The sequence below is a fragment of the Penicillium cosmopolitanum genome (assembly GCF_028827165.1).
Source record: "Penicillium cosmopolitanum strain IBT 29677 chromosome Unknown utg000005l:1.0-4006212.0:1.0-4009387.0, whole genome shotgun sequence".
In the NCBI taxonomy this organism is placed as follows: Eukaryota; Fungi; Ascomycota; class Eurotiomycetes; order Eurotiales; family Aspergillaceae; genus Penicillium; species Penicillium cosmopolitanum.
This window is the reverse complement of record NW_026622675.1, coordinates 1,984,879-2,002,733: the sequence shown is the minus strand read 5'-3', so window position 1 is coordinate 2,002,733 and position 17,855 is coordinate 1,984,879. Positions and strand designations below refer to the sequence as shown.

At 49.2% G+C, this 17,855-nt stretch overlaps 9 protein-coding genes across 9 annotated transcripts; 3 read left to right on the top strand and 6 right to left on the bottom strand.

Annotated features, from left to right (window-relative positions):
* Positions 1 to 628: 628 nt before the first annotated feature.
* On the top strand, positions 629 to 2,605 carry N7509_003809 (ABC1 kinase family protein; the record flags this gene model as incomplete). Its single annotated transcript, XM_056628446.1, has 3 exons — positions 629 to 967; positions 1,023 to 2,362; positions 2,428 to 2,605. The coding sequence occupies 3 exons, from the start codon at positions 629 to 631 to the stop codon at positions 2,603 to 2,605; spliced, it is 1,857 nt and encodes a 618-aa protein (XP_056491180.1).
* A 438-nt stretch (positions 2,606 to 3,043) lies between these two features.
* N7509_003808 (holocytochrome c synthase CYC3) lies at positions 3,044 to 4,215 on the bottom strand (the record flags this gene model as incomplete). The annotated part of the gene is made up of 4 exons (XM_056628445.1): positions 3,044 to 3,305; positions 3,387 to 3,693; positions 3,717 to 4,071; positions 4,138 to 4,215. 4 exons carry the CDS (start codon positions 4,213 to 4,215, stop codon positions 3,044 to 3,046), a joined length of 1,002 nt encoding a protein of 333 aa, XP_056491179.1.
* A 284-nt stretch (positions 4,216 to 4,499) lies between these two features.
* N7509_003807 (uncharacterized protein) lies at positions 4,500 to 6,963 on the bottom strand (the record flags this gene model as incomplete). Its single annotated transcript, XM_056628444.1, has 6 exons — positions 4,500 to 4,601; positions 4,672 to 5,861; positions 5,922 to 6,056; positions 6,116 to 6,235; positions 6,303 to 6,437; positions 6,513 to 6,963. The coding sequence occupies 6 exons, from the start codon at positions 6,961 to 6,963 to the stop codon at positions 4,500 to 4,502; spliced, it is 2,133 nt and encodes a 710-aa protein (XP_056491178.1).
* Positions 6,964 to 7,585: 622 nt separating this feature from the next.
* Positions 7,586 to 8,046, top strand: N7509_003806 (dolichol-phosphate mannosyltransferase subunit 3; the record flags this gene model as incomplete). Its single annotated transcript, XM_056628443.1, has 3 exons — positions 7,586 to 7,633; positions 7,714 to 7,782; positions 7,885 to 8,046. The coding sequence occupies 3 exons, from the start codon at positions 7,586 to 7,588 to the stop codon at positions 8,044 to 8,046; spliced, it is 279 nt and encodes a 92-aa protein (XP_056491177.1).
* A 602-nt stretch (positions 8,047 to 8,648) lies between these two features.
* On the bottom strand, positions 8,649 to 9,633 carry N7509_003805 (xanthine phosphoribosyltransferase; the record flags this gene model as incomplete). Its single annotated transcript, XM_056628442.1, has 4 exons — positions 8,649 to 8,810; positions 8,881 to 9,193; positions 9,300 to 9,406; positions 9,601 to 9,633. The coding sequence occupies 4 exons, from the start codon at positions 9,631 to 9,633 to the stop codon at positions 8,649 to 8,651; spliced, it is 615 nt and encodes a 204-aa protein (XP_056491176.1).
* A 352-nt stretch (positions 9,634 to 9,985) lies between these two features.
* Positions 9,986 to 11,433, bottom strand: N7509_003804 (thermophilic desulfurizing enzyme family protein; the record flags this gene model as incomplete). The annotated part of the gene is made up of 3 exons (XM_056628441.1): positions 9,986 to 10,499; positions 10,583 to 11,056; positions 11,201 to 11,433. The coding sequence occupies 3 exons, from the start codon at positions 11,431 to 11,433 to the stop codon at positions 9,986 to 9,988; spliced, it is 1,221 nt and encodes a 406-aa protein (XP_056491175.1).
* Positions 11,434 to 12,054: 621 nt separating this feature from the next.
* On the bottom strand, positions 12,055 to 12,938 carry N7509_003803 (uncharacterized protein; the record flags this gene model as incomplete). Its single annotated transcript, XM_056628440.1, has 3 exons — positions 12,055 to 12,467; positions 12,542 to 12,737; positions 12,807 to 12,938. The coding sequence occupies 3 exons, from the start codon at positions 12,936 to 12,938 to the stop codon at positions 12,055 to 12,057; spliced, it is 741 nt and encodes a 246-aa protein (XP_056491174.1).
* Positions 12,939 to 14,501: 1,563 nt separating this feature from the next.
* Positions 14,502 to 14,968, top strand: N7509_003802 (RNA recognition motif domain-containing protein; the record flags this gene model as incomplete). Its single annotated transcript, XM_056628439.1, has 4 exons — positions 14,502 to 14,521; positions 14,575 to 14,647; positions 14,717 to 14,823; positions 14,893 to 14,968. The coding sequence occupies 4 exons, from the start codon at positions 14,502 to 14,504 to the stop codon at positions 14,966 to 14,968; spliced, it is 276 nt and encodes a 91-aa protein (XP_056491173.1).
* A 478-nt stretch (positions 14,969 to 15,446) lies between these two features.
* N7509_003801 (tellurite-resistance/dicarboxylate transporter family protein) lies at positions 15,447 to 17,255 on the bottom strand (the record flags this gene model as incomplete). Its single annotated transcript, XM_056628438.1, has 4 exons — positions 15,447 to 15,801; positions 15,881 to 16,291; positions 16,423 to 16,738; positions 16,853 to 17,255. The coding sequence occupies 4 exons, from the start codon at positions 17,253 to 17,255 to the stop codon at positions 15,447 to 15,449; spliced, it is 1,485 nt and encodes a 494-aa protein (XP_056491172.1).
* Between the last annotated feature and the right edge of the window lie 600 nt (positions 17,256 to 17,855).

Genomic DNA, 17,855 nt, shown 5'->3' with positions numbered 1-17,855 from the left:
AACTGAATATATCTGTAGACTTGTGTTAATAATTCTCATTATTATGCTACTAGTCAAGTGTATGTTTGCTCTCCTTGATTGTTAGTATGGAGTACTATTATCATTGCAATTATACTAGCAGTGGAGATTATGTAGATACAGCCTCAGGACCTCGGGATATGATGGGCCCTTCTATATTAATCCCACTAATTTCAGTGCTTCTAGCCTTCTACAATAATTTATGCTCCGTTTATGATCTCAATCAATCAATTCTCTACTTGATCATCCTTGTTGAACAACCTCGGCCTGCCAAGTTCCGAGATTGTTTACGATGACGTCGTAACACGTGCCGCTTATCGGGGCTATCAGCGCTTCCGTCCCCATTGTCCGCGATCCTCAATTCAGTTCCACCTCACATCCACTTCACATACATACTTGCAGAGCGTCCTCCATGAAAATACACTACAGACCATGAGGACGGTCCTCCTCAGGCGATTTTGTTTCAACCGCGGGTTGCCGCGTATTCCGCGCCACCATTTCACAACATCATGGCGACTCCCTGTTCAACACACCCCGAAACGGGGCGGATCCGGGCCCGATCATCGGCGGGCTCGTGATGGCTGCCCTCGCGCCCAGCGCATTCCTCAAAATGGCGGAGGACTCGGATGGAGGCGATATAACCGCAGAGATGCAGATGCTGGAGGCGTCGCGCGATGAGATCCGTAAAGCGGTTGCTGCAGATGCGCGGGGTCTCTCAAGAGTCTGTCAAACAGTATGGGTCTTCTGGTACCGGTATATCTATGACCCTATTGCGACCGGATTTCGGTTTCTTCATCTCGCTGCGATATTTGTACCGGTTGTTATCACTGTGCCGGTAATATGGCTGGGCCGGAAGGTTGAGGGTCCAAACAACGCGCGTTCTGGAACCCTGTGGTGGTACCGTTTCCTGGTGAAAGCCATGGAGCGCGCTGGTCCTGCTTTTATCAAGGTAAATACCCCCTTCTACCATGATTGATGAACTTCTGCTCACAATTCGTCTTAAGTTGGGCCAATGGGCCGCGTCAAGAACCGATATCTTCCCTCCAGAGATGTGCACCATAATGTCTTCGCTTCATTCAAATGCACCAGCCCATTCCTTGCATGCTACAAAGAAAACGATTCGCAAAGCCTTCAATGGCTTGCCATTCGAAGAGATATTCGAGGAGTTCCAAGAAGAGCCTCTTGGCGTTGGAGCTATAGCACAGGTGTATAAAGCAAGGCTCAAACCGAGCCTAGCCTCCAGCACCCAGGAGCTCGGGCTCGGACCCAGCACACTCGGCGAGAAGGTTCAGAAGAACATCAATGTTCTAGTTAAGAGCTCACCCCAACGTGTCCCTTCCTCCTACGTGGCTATCAAAGTCCTGCATCCCCAAGTCGAACAGATGATTCACCGAGACCTTCGAATTATGGGATTCTTCGCGTCATTAATCAATGCCATTCCCACAATGAACTGGCTGTCCTTTCCCGATGAGGTCCAGCAATTTGGCGAAATGATGAAACTTCAACTAGATCTTCGAATCGAAGCTTCCAATCTGGTCATGTTCCGCGAAAAATTCAAGTCTCGCACAACGGCTTGGTTCCCATATCCATACCTGGACTACACGACCCGCGAAGTCCTGGTCGAGGAATTTGCCCAGGGAATCCCACTCGCAACCTTCCTCGAAACGGGAGGCGGTGTTTATCAACACGAGATCGCAAATGAAGGACTGGATGCCTTCTTGCATATGCTCTTGATTGATAACTTCGTCCATGCTGATCTTCACCCGGGAAATATCATGGTCCGCTTCTACCAACCCAGTGAACTGGATCTTTCTCTTCGCAAGCAATCTCGAGCAATCGACGCCCCCACACGAGCTGAAGTCGACGTGACAGAGGCTGTACTTGCTCGATTACGCCCGCATATCGGAAACAGCGAGACATGGGAATCTGCCCTAGCGCAACTCAATGACGAGGGCTATCGCCCACAGCTCATCTTTATCGACACCGGATTAGTGACTCAGCTGAATGACAAAAATCGACGCAATTTCCTGGATCTTTTCCGAGCAATTGCTGAATTCGATGGTTACCGGGCAGGCCATCTAATGGTGGAGCGATGCCGTGGACCAGAGCAAGTCATTGATCCGGAGATATTTGCTTTGAAAATGCAGCATCTCGTTCTTAGCATCAAGTCTCGGACATTCGCATTGGGAAATATTAGAATCGGCGACGTTCTGAGCGAGGTATTGACCATGGTTCGTGGACATCATGTCCGGTTTGAAGGAGACTTTGTCAATGTGGTTATTTCTTGTCTCCTACTTGAAGGTATCGGACGAAGCCTTAATCCCGATCTAGATCTTTTCAAGAGGTTAGTATTCCCACAGACGCCGACTCGAATATTGAGGAACACCCGCTAATCACACGTTTCCACAGTGCCCTGCCCATCCTTCGACAGCTGGGTTCCGGCTCCACCTTCATACAGACCGTTCGCTCCGGTGATACCTCGATGCTTCGGGTCTGGGTTGGCCTCGAAGCTCGCGGATTGCTGCAGGCCAGCATTGAGAGTGTGGAACATTGCGTTAAGTATGATCAACTATCGCCGAACATCTAGACATAGAGACTCCCCCTTTTGTACTATAAGCATTTCTCCCTTCAGATACGATAATTTCAATGACACGAAGCGATTCATTCAGACTACTTCAAGTTTTATTAGTAGCTCAGGCCGATCCAATTGAATGAGTTCAAAAATAAATTTACATATTCCAATTAAAGCTAAAAACGCAAATATCGGAGATCTTCCAACCAACCAATGACGGCAAAATCCATCACTTGGTAACATTATCATCTTGCACATGAAAATAGAAAATGAAAATGAAAATGCAATACTAAGACACGTATGTTATAACACAAGGGGCAAGAAAGAAAAAAAGAGAAAAGGTCCAACAAAACCATGAAAAAACGCCTGTGCCATGTCTATAAATGTACAGTGTGGAGAGGGGAGGGGAGCATCAAAACGCTCAACAAGTTGCTTTGGGGTCGAATTTCATGTTCATGCCTGAGGGTGAGCATGGCCGGGTTCTCTCACAACACCTCCACTAGCCTTCCACCAAACATCACCGCCCCATCTCATGAGCCGTTCAACAGCAGCAGTGGGGGTGTCCAGTGCAGGACGAATGTCAAGGTAGAAGACCGGTTCGCCGTTAGGCTCGGGGGGTGCGGAGTAGTAATCGATCACGTAACGAACTTCCTTCGAACCGGATGGCGTGCGACGCTGCACGAACCAGTCATGACGGTCGAAAGGAGGGCTTGTCCTGAAAAGAAAAGAAAAGGTTTATGTTAGCCATATATCTTACAAGTAGGGTCCACGCGAAAGTAGCGTAGCAATAGCTTACTCAAACATTGACGGATAAACCCGGCCCAGAAGCTGGTAGAACTGAGCCTTAGGACTCAATTCCTGCGGCCGACCCTGGAATCGAATCAAACGGGGTTCAGTAGATTCATCAACCTGACCCAACGCATCCTCCTTCATAAGGTTGAAAGCGAGGTTCTCCTCGCCGCGACGGCACCGGTCCCATCCAGCCCCGAGACCCTTAGCGAACGTACGCTCCCACCCAATAATCTCATCCCAAGCGCCCTCGTTCAGGAAATTGTGCACAGCAACCATAGACTCAACCGCGTCCTGGGGCGTATCGGTATGACCTTTGCGCAACATGGCGTTGTACATCTGCTGCGCGGAGGGATACTCCGATTTCCCTCCGCGTCACCACGCGGGATGGAAGAGACCTCACGATCAACGCCCAAGTCGACGGTCTGGTTCGGAGCGCGTTCTTGCGAGATAGAGGCGAACATGTAGTTCAGCGGGTTGAGTTTGGATAAAGTGGATGTTGATTTCTGCGGCGCCGCCGGAGGTGCAGATTGCGGAGTTTCCGGGGTGGATGAGTTGGGCGCGGAATAGAATGGGGAATCGGCGGATTTCTTCATAGGACAGCTGCTGGGTATTTCGGTCTTCTCGGGCACAGGCGCGGCGGCGGGCAGTGAGGGTTTCGACTGTTGTGACTCGTGCATTGGGCATCCGGGCTGTTGATAAGGGTCAGCATGGAGACGTCACTAAATTGGATATTTGTCAATGTTGAGGAGACGTACGGGAATAGCGGCCCCAGGAGCTGTTGGGTGCGGTGCCACAGGCACCTTTGGCTGCGAGTCTGCCCAAAACCAACCCATTTTGAGTAGAAAATTGGAAATTTGTCGAAGTAGAAAAGTAGATTGGTCGGCGCGCGATAAAAGATCGGGGAGAAAATTGACAATCGCGACGGATGACATAATCATTGATTAGATAAGCGTGTTCTTATCGCCGATTGGACGCAGCCAGTGAGAGCGGGAGTATATCCAAGCAGGGCATCCCATCTACCAGGAACATATTGTATGGATAGTTCAAGTTTCATAATGCAGGTTTATATCACCCATTTATTTTCTCATTATATTCATCTTTATGCACCTCGAAGTTATCATGAAGTGTCCTGGCTCTGGCTACCATCCAAAAGGCGTGTAGCGTGGTTCTTCACTAAATCTTCCATGGTTTCCCTGTAGCCGATCGGAAGTACATCAGACTATCCACCAATTAGCATAAACAATAACAAACATTCAGATTTTTGCCAGGGTATTGGGGATGGAACTAACCTCATTCTTCAAAAGCGCCTGAAGCAGGACAAGTGCATTACCATGGTCCTTCTGCACTTGAGTCTGGTTCGTCTCTGTACCTTCCTCTGAGCTTGGGGGCTCGCCAGCCATAGTCGTCTTCAAAACCTCCATCACCTCTTCGTTACGGAGACAGTCCACTACTGTTACACAACCCGACTCGGTAGTTGCCATGAGTGCCAAAGCAAACCACCCTTCACTTCGAACGACCGGCCACTGCGTTTGTGTAATCATAGACCCAACCGGATTAGCAACACCCTCGTGCAATTTGAAAAGCTTTTCCAGCAACGAAGAAGCCTCCGCATCTCCGTCTCGCGCCTTAGGACTGACAGTGCGACAGATAGAGGCAACAGTGCGACCAATCTCCGTCTTGATTGGCGCTGAGTCCGTCTTTTCGAAAAGTGCCAGGAGCAAGGAAAGATAGGTTCGCTGATGAGCCGGGGAGTCAGGGTCTTCAGAGAGGGGAGCCAGTAGACGCGCAATATTCTCCATGGACGAGATAATCACTTGGCGGGCAATAGTTGAAGCGGAGAACTGGACCTGCGGAACAGAGTCATAGGCCCACAGACGTGATACAGCAGGAATAATCCCAGCCCGCGCGAGGGTAAGACGATTTTCGCCCGCGATGGCGAGGTTTTTCAAGAATCCAAGTACAGAGTGTAGGACTGCGCCACGGGCGTCGTCGCTGTTCAATACGGATATCAATTCCTCGTGGATCTTAAGATCGTTCACCATTGTCTGACAAACTTCGTCGGAACGGGCTAAGTTGCCCAGCATGACGCATGCGCAAATTTGGAGCTGGTCCTCATCCGCCACGACCCAAGATTTGAGAGTCTTTGAGAGCTCTGAGTCAAGGGGGTAGTACTCTGCGAACAATGGCGACGCGGAAACTTCGGCCAGAGACGTGTTGATTTTCAGACGGAGCTGGGCGATGTTTTGCACGTCCTCTTTCGAGGATGTGTCGATCTCAATGGTGAAGGAGCGTTCTAGAACAGACAAGGTCTTTTCCACCATGCTGTTTACGATGCAAGCATTCTGGAACCGTTCCTTGTCCAGATATGCGGACAGGGAATTGACCAGAGAGGAGTATTGCTCAAAGACGATGTCTTCGTGCAAAGCAAGCTCCAGAATGAGCCAGATGATGCCATCTGGGGAGTTTTCAACCCCGGCAGCTGTTTCAATTTCTAGAGTCAGCTGGGAAACCACCAATATCAGGGGTCAATGTTTCATACCTTGTTCAGAGGAGAGCTCAATCAAGTCATATGCAAAGCCCAGCAGAGCTTCGTTCTCTGGGATCGCGCCATCTTTGAGCAAGCTCAAGATAATATAGGCAGCCCTATTTGCAGCCATTTGAGAATGAGCAGGCTCTGTATCCGTCTCATTAGCAAATTTCGCAGATTAATTTAGAAAAGGACAATATGCTTACCATAGTCCATACAGATGTTGTAGATCACCGGGATGGCCACATGTATAATATCTGGATTCAAGAAATGTCGAATGATAGCCAGTGTATAGTTATCCTTGACCACAATCTCTCTGTTCTCATCTACAACGGTGTCAATTGTTACCAGGCCCGCGGGTCAGAGATAATTCCCGCCAGGATTGAAACATACCTGTATCGGCGCAAGAATTGCCAATCAAACGCAAAGAATGAAGCAATAAGCCAGTCTCGACTTGTTCCTTAGAGGCAATAACATCCAAGAAGAACTTCAAAATCCCAGACTGTCCAATCGGGAATCGCCAGGAAGCTGGATACTGTCAGTGGAATTGCATATTTGCCAACGGTTGAGCGATTCAATTCAGCCCATCAACACTAGACTCACGATCACGGCTCCCATTTGCCAGAGCTTCGGCGGCTTGGCTCAAAAGCCCCGAGTTGACAGACCACAGCTTGCAAAGGATGGTATGCACATTCTGCAACGGCCCGGCATTTCGCTCGCCACGGCGAGCATCCGCATCCGCCTGTTCTAGGGACGATTGAAGCTCCTTCAAATCAAAGCTCTCGGGTGATTCCGAGTCATCTGAGGGCTCGAAATTGTCGAGCACATTCTTCAAGGCACGGAACATCTTCTCCTGTTCGTCTTGTGCGAGGGTCTCTGAGTTTCGCTGGGGAAACGAGCTGGACTCTGAGCTGCCAGACAATTCTGGTAAATCTGACAGAACCTCCTCAATCGAAGGTTTGAACCCGAGAGCTTTCGCTGCTGCTGATTGCTGGCTAGCATTTTTGCTACCTGCCAGTGCCACAGAGGCATTAGATATATCTATCGAAGCCATTTTTTATTTTGATTCTGGCGCCAGGCTGCCGACCGTGTGCCTGGAAGTGGTGGAGGCTCGTTTCCTGACTAGAGATAGTCTGTGGAGAGGGGAGGGATTAGTTAGATAGGGTCCACTAGAATTGGTCAAGGGTTCTTGACAGGGAAGCGAAGCTAATGCATATATGAAGCGGGCCTGGCAAGGAGAGCGGGAGTGCTGCCTGAGGGGAGATTCAGGCAGCCATGTGGACCATAGGTAGTTCAAGGAGGGATTCACCATTGTACACCGTGAAGAAATCAAATAAAAATAGTAAAAAATATAGAAAATAATGAGAAGAGAGAAGAGTCAGATTATACCTAATCTACCTCCCATCATTCCTCGTATCACCTGTGGTGTAACTATGCGACCGAATCCCCCATGTTTACTCCAAGTCTTACTCCGCCTGGAGTTCCGCCTTTGCCAACCCGCGCAAGTCAAGCTGGCCTCTGCTCCCCCGTCATCACCTCCACCCGGCCCCCCGTCTCTCCTTTATTTCTATTTCTTTGCGGTCAATTGGATCTAGATCTGGATCTGTGATCGGATCTCTTTCTACACTCTTTCTCCTGTCATTCCATCGCACCCTATCCCGCCAACATCCGCCACCATGACACGCGCTCAGCAAACCGTCTCCGTCCTCCTCCTTGTCTCCTCTGTACGTTACTCGAGCTCCACCATAACCCGCCCAAAAGACCGGAATAAAGACACCGAGAACCATCTTCTAACATACAACAGCTCTACCTCGTCGCCTACCTTGGCCTCGTCCCCCTGAACAAGACCTTCCAAACCGAAATCATCCCCGTGGTACGTTCGTTCGATACGTTCCGTTTGCGACTCCGTTACCGCGCGGCCGCGCCCTAAACACCTCCCTCAAGAACAATACTAACAGCGACATTTCTACAACAGCTCCCCTTCTGGGCACTCATCGTTTTCGGCTGCTACCTCCTCGGCCGTCTAGGAGTCGCGATCTTCACCTTCAACGACGTCCCCGAGGCACACGCCGAGCTGCAGAAGGAGATCGAACAGGCCAAGGTCGAGCTGCGCCAGGGCAAGATTGATGTCGACTAAATGCGCCAAAGTCACGTCGAGAAATTTGGATTAACCAATCGTGTCTCTGTTCGTCTGCGATTAGAGCGTTATGCGGCGAAGGAGGAGGAGGAGGGAGCTTGTCCGCACCCTACGCAGAAGCAGAAGTAGCTGCAATGCAATGCAATGCAATACATGCAAGGGTCTTTTCTCCTCTCCTCTCCTCTCCTCTATAATACACGATAATACTCTTTGATTGCTATTTTTATCAATATACAATCCACTTGATACCCTTTCACGATTATTCTATTCTATCCTATTCCGCCGTGGAGTAAAGAAGACATCTCTATAAAGATCATATTATGCGAACCATACCCTATGGTTGAAGGAAACAAGCAGCCTGTAACTTTATAATAAGAATAAAACTTTTTTCTAGATTCGTAAAGGATATCGTAAATTTAAACAAACCCCGGTAGCATTCTTTATAATAAGCACCGGGTGGGGGGTAAGTAGTAGGGGTAAGGTCACAGTCTCCAAAAAAACAAGACTTCGCCCAAAAAAAGCCACCAACTTGAAGGGGATCAAAAGGCACCGCGCAAAATGGAATGCTGTTCGCACTATGCAAGACGGAAAACTGTTTAGGTTTAGATGATAGGGTTCTCCTTGGCGAGAGCATCGTGCTCCTCGATATCCTTGGCCTCCCAGGGATAGCAGATCCAGACATCCTCGGTAGTAACGGAAGCGTGGTAGCGACCACCCTCCATCATATCGGTGGGCAGAACGCCCTTCTTGGGCTTGTCCTTGTTCTAAGTGGGAAAAGAGATGTCAGTATGGCGATCTCGCTTCAAACAAAAACGAGTATGTGGGGGTACGCACGTGCAGAACAAAGACGAAGAAGTTAGTCTTCTCACCCTCACGACCAAGCTGCTTCTGAGCGATCTCGACATCCTTCTCCAGCTCACGGACAGCGTATTCCAGGGTGGTACGGGTGTCATCGACCTCGTCGACAATCAGGATGTTCTTGCCGATCAAGTTGGCCATCTCGAGGGAGCTCAGGTCCAGCCACTGGGTACGGGTGACCTTGGTGCCGGGGACCTCTTCGGCATCGCCGCGACCGAGATCCTCGTAGAGGGACAGACCAATGGCCTGGATGGGGATGTTGGGGTCACCGGGGCGCTTGAGGAAGGAACTATATGAGTTGAAGAATTAGTACTCGGCTCGGCTTCTCTGTCGGTCCAGTCCAGGGAAATGTGTGGGCCAATCGCATAGGGCTCTCGCTCAGGCTCAGAACTTACCGGAGAATACGAGCAGGGACGTAACCACCACCGCCGATGGCGATCATGAGGTGAGGGTGGAAATCCTTCAGGATAGCATCTGCGGATCTTTGGCAGAGCTGGTGAACCTAGATTGAGTGGAACAAAAACGATTAGCATTTGTGCGGAGAAGTTTCCAAGTCAACTCCAACCCCCTGCTTAAACCTTCCCAGTAGGGTAACTCCCACTGGTCCTGGTCCTCATCCTGGTCCGATTTGACATGGTAGAGATGTATGCGCGGAGGAGGGGGTCGCGCGACAGCGCATAGCATAATATAGCGTACCTGGTTATAGGTGACATAGAACTTTTGCACCATCTTGGCGGTTGGTAAATAAATGAAGAGAGAGGCTGAAAGGAACAAATGGCTGAGGGGAAAAAGGGAAGCAGGGGAGTATAGAGGGGAGAAGTTCACTCGCCCACAGAAAATCGGGAAAAAAATTCGGATCGGCCGCGTCCAAAGTGGCTATCAGGCGGGGCTTATCGCCAACCCACTTTAAAGGGTTTGGGGTTGACTCTTTTTGACACTCCCCGGACTTCTCGTGGAACTCGCGGGGTTTTACTGGTATAATGGTATTTGGAAATTGGAAACATATTCATTCATACCCGATATACGCTGTTGTTCCATCACCATCTGTCTCTCATTCCGAGTTACCCAGCTACCACCGGTATCAAGTGTACCACGTTGGCGCGGGGTACTCACGATGAAGCACATACCGCCCCAACTCACGATTCTTATACGCCACCGGATCATGAAGTGTATGTGTCCGAATATCCCTCCAGAACCGATCCAGTCCGACCTTCAATGAGGTCGCTCGAGCCCCCGTCACCTCGAACACGCCGGATGTAACTCGGAGCCCGACGTCGGTGGTAACCACCTTGACACTGGCCACCCATTCGGCCACCTCGCCACGTTCCTCGGCTGTTAACGAAGGTCGGTTACCCGAATACTTGGTGTATACTGCCGTGAGCTGATCGGCAGCCCGATCGGCCAGTGCCTCAGTAGCCCGAAGATGCGCGAAGAAGTTTCCGTAGCGCTCGAGGATGTAGAATTCTTCTGTTGCGGATTCCTTCACGTCTACTCCGAAGGGCCAGGGTCGGGTCGTAGCTGTAGTATATTTCGAGGCAAACTCTAGAGATCCGAGGGCGATTCCGAGGTAGAAGTTACTGAAGACTAGTTGGATACTAAATATTCAAAGCAAGGGCAAGTTAGCCGGTCAATATTGGCAAGACGGGAGAACGTCCGGGCAGTAGGGGTGGATACTTACGTCGGCAGAAGTAATGTCGGGAACTGAATCAACAGAACATCTTCGCGTGGTTTCCTCGAGGCGTCATCCCAGCCAAGTGCATCTTTCCAAGGCACACGAACATTATCAATCTTAACGCCGCCAGACTCGGTCAAGCGCAGACCAATATTGTGCCAATTATGCGCAAAATGAATACCAGGCTGTCTCGTCTGGACCAAGGCAAAGATATGGCCATCGGTGCCTTCAAGAACGCCCTCCAGCACCGTAAGATCCGAGACCACACCACCAGTATTGAAAAACTTCGCCCCATTGAAGACGATATCATCGCCATCAGAGGTAATCTTCAAATCACTATCACGGGGATTCACCGCACCACCAACGAAGTAGTTATTCGAGATGATCAACTCATGGGTGCGCTCGATTTGCTCTTCGCTGCCGACGACATTCGCGGTTGTGGACCATAGAAGATGATACCCCAGCAGCATACCAATAGAACTATTTCAAGTAGCAGTCAGCGCACCGTTCAGCTTACAGTATGTGCAGACATAAACATAATCTCCCAAACCATCGATACATACCCATCTGCTTTGGCAACCTCCCGAATCGCCTTATACCCAACGCTCCAGGGTTGTTCACCACCGCCATACTTCTTCAGGACCCAGGAGCTTCAATAGACCCGAGTGCTTGAGGAGCACAATCTCAGCGCGCGGTGATTTATTCTCTTGGTCCCGTTGTGCAGCATCCTGGGCCAGGACCTCTGCGACTTCACGAGCTCGGGCCAGCCATGCATCGGCGCTGTCTGGGAGCGCAGACCACTTGGCCTCGTATTGGGCGTAGATAGCGGGGTCTGTGGCGGGGATATCCTGTGCCATATTGGGATCTTTGCACTGGTTGGCTTAAACAGGGTTAAACAATTTGAATGGAATTGGAAATGAAAATGATTTCGGGCTGTCTCAGGAACAAAGTATCCGAGTCTGGGATAATACTTCTATATGTACGGTAGGCTGTAGCCATTCTGATGCGATGGGGGGCATTAGATTCGCAATAACATGCTGTGTCTGCGAGATGATGCAATTATTTGCGGCGCTCGTCATTGCGCACCCAAAATTGAGGGGTCTCCCTTTGAATGGAATGGTTCAGGTGGTGTTTTTTTCGTCAATGTAGTTGGGAATGTCGTTATCGCAGGCATTTGTGGATGATCATCCGGCCCCACACTCGGTAGAAGGGAGCTGAGAAAGCCTTACCTTACTCCCGTACCGATACTAACTATGATCTAACATCTCTCGCCCGAGAGAATTATATTGTGTAAATTGGTTGGAGATCGATTGCATTCGATTTTAACTTATCACGCAACAAAGCAGCCTCGTTCCTCGTCACCCTGCCCCAACCTACTGTACTAGCTGTCGGGTAGTACCCCTATCCCCCATCCCATCTCATCCCATCTGAAGCCATCCTCGACCCTCGTGGACGTCCTGTCATTTAGCCAACATGATTTACTGAGCCTTATTCTTCTTCTTCCCAAAAAGTCGTGAAGTATCACCAAGAGGTAAATCCACCAGCGAATCCTTCAACAACAAATGAAAAACCAAATACCAACCAACAAGACCAGCCAGGAAACAAAAAGCACCGCCGGACTTTTTCAACGCGATAGAAGATGCATGGTGACCATCCGCTTCAGCGAAGTAACTCGCCGCAACAGTCAAAAAGCCAAGATCCACAAAGAAAAACACGAGGATATAAGCAATATTGCTCGGAAGCGAAGCAATCAGGAATGTAAACACGAAAACTGTCCAGAGTATCATGAAAAATCCTACCGCGTTGTTATACTGTGCTGTGTCGTTGCCGTAAGCTTGGACGATTCCGAATGCTGGCGTTAGGAGGGCGCCGTAGCCAGCGTAAAATAGACCTGCACAATATGGCATACGTCAGTACTGGCCTAGCATTTAGTCGAGAATAGATAGATCGTTTGCTTCAACATACCAAAAGCACTGAAGACAGTATACGCAAATCCATTCCCGATAGAAAGTTCCCATTGAGCAGTAACAACCAACCCAAATGCGGAGATGAAGAAGAAATTGGCCACGAATACATTATCCGTAGTGACGCCGCGCCATTCCATTAAACTCAACGACAGCGTCGTTAGAGTCGTGCCAAATGCGCCGAGGGCGAGGGCAGACTGGGAAGAGTATTATCATTAGCATTGGCTTTGACCACGACCCAGCAGCAGCAGCATCTCAACACTTACGCCTGCACCTAGAGACTTTGGCGCGGGAGCCGTCGCTATCGGCGCAGCCGTATCGCTTTGTCGCTCGACATCAACAGAGTTGGGCGGTTTCTCGATGCTGGTCGAAGCATCTTGGGATATTGTAGAGCTCATAGTGGTGGAAGATCAGATCAAGCTAGCCTCGACAATAGTAATGGATGTAATCGGGGTGTTTATCTGCTTGTAGGAGCCAGTAGCAATTCAATGCAAGATATAATCTTTGATATGTTCGCCCGGGCCCTGTGGGCATAGCAGCATTTTTAAATAGAGATATCACATCATTAGGAGGGCAGATGGCAAAGAAGATCGATCTACAGAGTCTATTACAGTAGTATACATACATAATCCGGTCATTTGGAACGATCGACACGGACAAAGGATCCTATGACTCGGGGTTATGCCAGTGAACGGGTACGGAGTAAATCAAGCTCGGTCCAGAAAGAATTAACCTAATTTTTGAGGTAGGGTCTTACCATGGGGATGCATGGGGGTTGAAGTGGGGAAAGTAGTCGTGGCATAATAGTAATATTGAATGATGTGCTTCATCTGATCGGACATTGAGACGAGATCACCACTGCCAGTGGATATGAAAATAGATTGCCTGTATCTATCATGGACCCAGGCACGCGTGAGGGCTTGAATATAATTGCCTACTAGGAGGTAATAGTAGATGCTCCCGGGTAATTTCAAGCTTGAAGTTTCAAAGCTAAACCTTCAAGTTCTAGGGCTGAACTGTCAGGGTAGTACACCTGCTTACAACTTGAACATATTATACTGGTATCAACTTGAAGTCACGAAATTCCAGCTAACTTCCGTACTAGTTAACCCTTCGATACAACCTCCAGGGCTTGGAAGTACCAATAAATATCATTCCAAACCTCATTCATTAAATAAGCCAAATAAAGAAAAAAATGTAGTGCAGCCCTAGAAGGTCTCACTTAATTAGACCTTGTGGCGCAAAGTAATGTGGATACCCCAAAGTATCCTGTGAAGTCGTGAGGCTGTGAGGCCGTGAGGCTCTGAGGCTGCGAATACCGACTGTATGAGAGTAGATCAGGCAGCCGACCTAATGCAAGTGGTGATTTTTGGTTAATGCAAGGGCTAGATTTTGGTTAGACTACTATTAGCTGCTGAAGTTGTAATTGATTTTTGATGTCTGTTCTCTATTCCCCTCTTTTTTTTTTTTTTTTTTTTTTTACTTTTTTACTTTTCCCCCCCTCTCTGCCCCTCCTCCACCTAAATAGGACTAGCTTTCATATTGAAACTTGCGGCCCAGAATGTTCCCCTAGTGTTCTCTAATGTTCCCCTAATACCCGAGTCCCCCTCATGTCCCCTTCTCGTACAGAAAAATAGAGAAATCACCCGCTATTTGACCATACAAAAACAGTAGTAGCCTAGTAGGTACTCATACGCTATAGAGGGGTAGATGAATCAGCAGCAGAATTCACTCATCGCTCCATTCACTCCGCAAGGTCCCCCTCTTTATAAGACTTACCGCTAAGCCACCATGCGATTCGCTTAAACCAGTTGGGCAGGCTCCACCCACCCACCACCAGCACCTTCCCCCCCCACCAAAGAATACATTGGAATCGTATAAATATTCTCCCTCCCCCAAAACGCGATCGCCGCACTAGCCATTATTACTATTTTCTCTTCACCACCCCCACACTCTTCATCATGTCTAAGCTTTTTGTTGGGTTCGTGATACTCTTTACAGGTGATCTGTGACCGTACTGACTTTTTCTTCTAGCGGTCTTGCCTGGGCCACTACCGATGACTCTCTCCGTGAGGGTTTCTCCCAGTTCGGCCAGGTCGTTGAGGCTGTTAGTTTCCCCTGGATTCATCTCATCCTGATCCCCCCCCCTTTCTCTAACATCACTTCTCCATTCTAGATTGTCATCAAGGACCGTGAGACCATGCGCTCCCGCGGCTTCGGCTTCGTCAAGTTCGCCAGCGACGAGGAGGCCACCATCGCTCTTGAGCAGATGAACGGACAGGAGTAAGCCCATCCATACCCACCACTCTCACCATTCCCTAAAGACCTTTTGACTAACCTCCATCTCTCTAGGTTCGAGGGCCGCACCCTCCGCATCGACAAGGCTTCCGAGCGCCCTCCCCAGGGTGGCGGCGGCCGCCGCTTCTAAGCGGATCGCCTGCGACTCAGCGTGGATAAAACAACGCTGGATGGTTTCTGTTCGAGATGATATTAAAAATTGAGGGATGATGTTTAACCCTCTTACGGACTGGGATATTCATCAAATACTACTTCGTTATCTCTTTGTCCTGCCTGTCTGGAAAACAGAGGCACATATTCGGGAATCTCAGCGTCGTCGCATGACAAAATGACAAGAACGACTTCTTGAGTTCTAATAGCGTTTGAAAAATCGCGAAAATCTACCTACGATGATCTTTTATCCATTATCTCTTAGATAGATTGAGCACCTTGACTAAGACGGAGGAGGAACGGCCAAGAATTGCCAGACATTAATCGTGTCTACGTGCGACAGTTATCAACTTGAATTTTCATTCAACATTCAAGATTTGTATTCTCAATAATTATTATTGGGTCCAAAATACAAATCTCGTAAAGTATTTTGATAGAATAACACAAACACGACGACGCTACACGATCACTTCATCCTCCGAGGTCTCAGCGCCCGGCTTGATGATATGGATTTCAAATCCACCCTCATCTCGATCCTCGCCTTTCTGCGGCCACAAAATATGGTGGCAACGGATAGCCCGAATCATCATGTAACACACAAAGAAGTACATGAGTAGTAGCGGGAATATCGCCGCGCATCCAACAATGTTGATGGCCTTACAGTCAAACGCGTTGCCAATAGCAAATGTAGCCGTGATCAGGGCAGTGTTGGGAAACACAAATGAGAACCAGGTCATCGAGAAGACCATCCTATTCGGCCCAATAGCAGACCAATGAGCAGCACTGGCAATGATGAAAAAGAAAATGGCCAACCTAATCGAGAGAATTAGTACAACATACTCCGCTGGGGCCCCTTGAAAAAAAAAAAAATGAAGAAACCGATCTAACGTACCCCCACAACCAAAGAGCCGCAAAATCAACCACAACGCGTAAAACATCAGCAGCAAGAGGCCCATTCCCCATAAAATCCGCGGGAAACGAACGTTTCGCCTCAGCGGCCATATTAACGATCCCCGCGACCGTAAACCCACTCGGTCCGACAGAAACAAACATACCAGGTCGAATATTCTCTTTCGGAAGCTTCTGCGTCATGAGTCGGTAAATGAAGGCTGAATATACCATCATCGAGACCAAGAATCCGACGCCCTGGATCGTGGTGCCTCCGATAATAACGCGCAGCGAGCGCGCTTGGTCCAATTTAGCGCTTAAACAGCCGGCATGGGGTCCGATGATGAGCATTGGGTAGGCGGGGAATATCCAGATTGGGGTCATTTGGGCTATTGTGAAGGTTTGGGTTGACCATCTATTATTGTCCGGTGAGAAGATGGTTAGTTATGTGTTTGAGTTGTGGAATTCAAGAAGGTTGAAGGGGAGAAGAGAGAAGAGCTTGAACCAGAGTACTGGCACTGGCACTGGCACTGGCAGGTATCTTACAGAAGAAGGTATATACCAGCAGATGCTATCACAGCGAGGGCAGCATCGAACCAAAATAATACGTCGACAGCCTCGAGTAACCACGGGCCCGCATTTTCGGGGCCATATTGAGAAACATTGATCAATATTGTTCCAAAGGAGACGACGGACGCGGGAACGAATAATGACTCGGTTGGATGGAGAAATGAGGCTTTGAATGTATATGGGTAGTGATAGAATCTCGCAATCAACAGTCCCCAAATGAAAAGGTATAAAGCGATATTAAACAAAAAGACAACGATGCCAATTGTATCAAGGCCGCGAAAACGGTAGGGTACTATGCAAAGCCATAATTAGTATCGAGTGTCAATATCAATACCTAACGATCTCAATGAAGAACTTGAACTTCAAGTTGAACTTGGATAAGCCCCAGGTCAAGGTTAATATATACCCTGATATAGAACATTAGCCAGACCACCCGTGGCCATAGTGCTAGTGAAATACGCCCACGTAACATGGCGAATACGCTTCTTCCAACTTAACGTGGAAGCAGAGGCGTCTGTGGTAGTCCGATGAAGATTGTAGTCGTGGTCTCGATCTCGACAATTAGGATTCGTCTTCTCCTTTTCTTTGTGAATGACGACTCTGTCCGTCGCCCGCGACGGGAATCTCTGAAGAACACTCTCCAAAGCCGTGGAGTGCACTGCATGCGCTTGACCTGGAGAATTGGAACCGTCCACCACGCCAAGGATAGAGAGGGTCCGCTCTGCATCTTCAATTGTTGGAGTTCGGTAGCCGTCGTCGCCGGGGCTTCTCATGTGCCTGGGCACGTCTAGGTCGGAGGACATAGACATGATGTTGTCCTCGACTCGTCTCGTCTCGACTCAGCACCGTCTTAATGGCGGGTCAGGCCCGTGGATTGGGGGTGCGGAAGCGAATGCGATGCGATGCAATGGGGGAGGAAGGTAGAGTAGGGCGTCGCGTGGCGTGGCGTCTTCAGGAAACCCTAGAGCAACGAAAAGGAAAACCAAAAGCCCCCACTTCAGAAGATCGTCATTAGACGTTTTTTCCCGGTATTTTTCTTCTTCGCCATCCAATCCGCGGCGGTGGGCCAGGGCTGGGATGCGTTTATTTCGGCGGTCTCCATGGGCGATCCTGGTTTGTTCTCGGGTATCGGCACATTGCGGGGTCGTTGACGTTGGGTTCGCGGCAAATGACTCCAAACGCTCCGTAGAGCTTGTCGATTTCCCGAACTTGACATGGGCTACGGGTGTCCGGTGCTTGAAGTTAGCTCTTGGGAATTGAGGCGCAAAGGCTGGACCCGCTCAAAGTGCCTGGGCGAATTCCCTTGCCGTGGTTGTCGAATTAAGCTTGAATAGGCCAAGACCCCTGGCCTGGATTGACTAGCTTTCTAGGTTCTCTGATATTATCTATTTGCACTGCTATATGCAGAT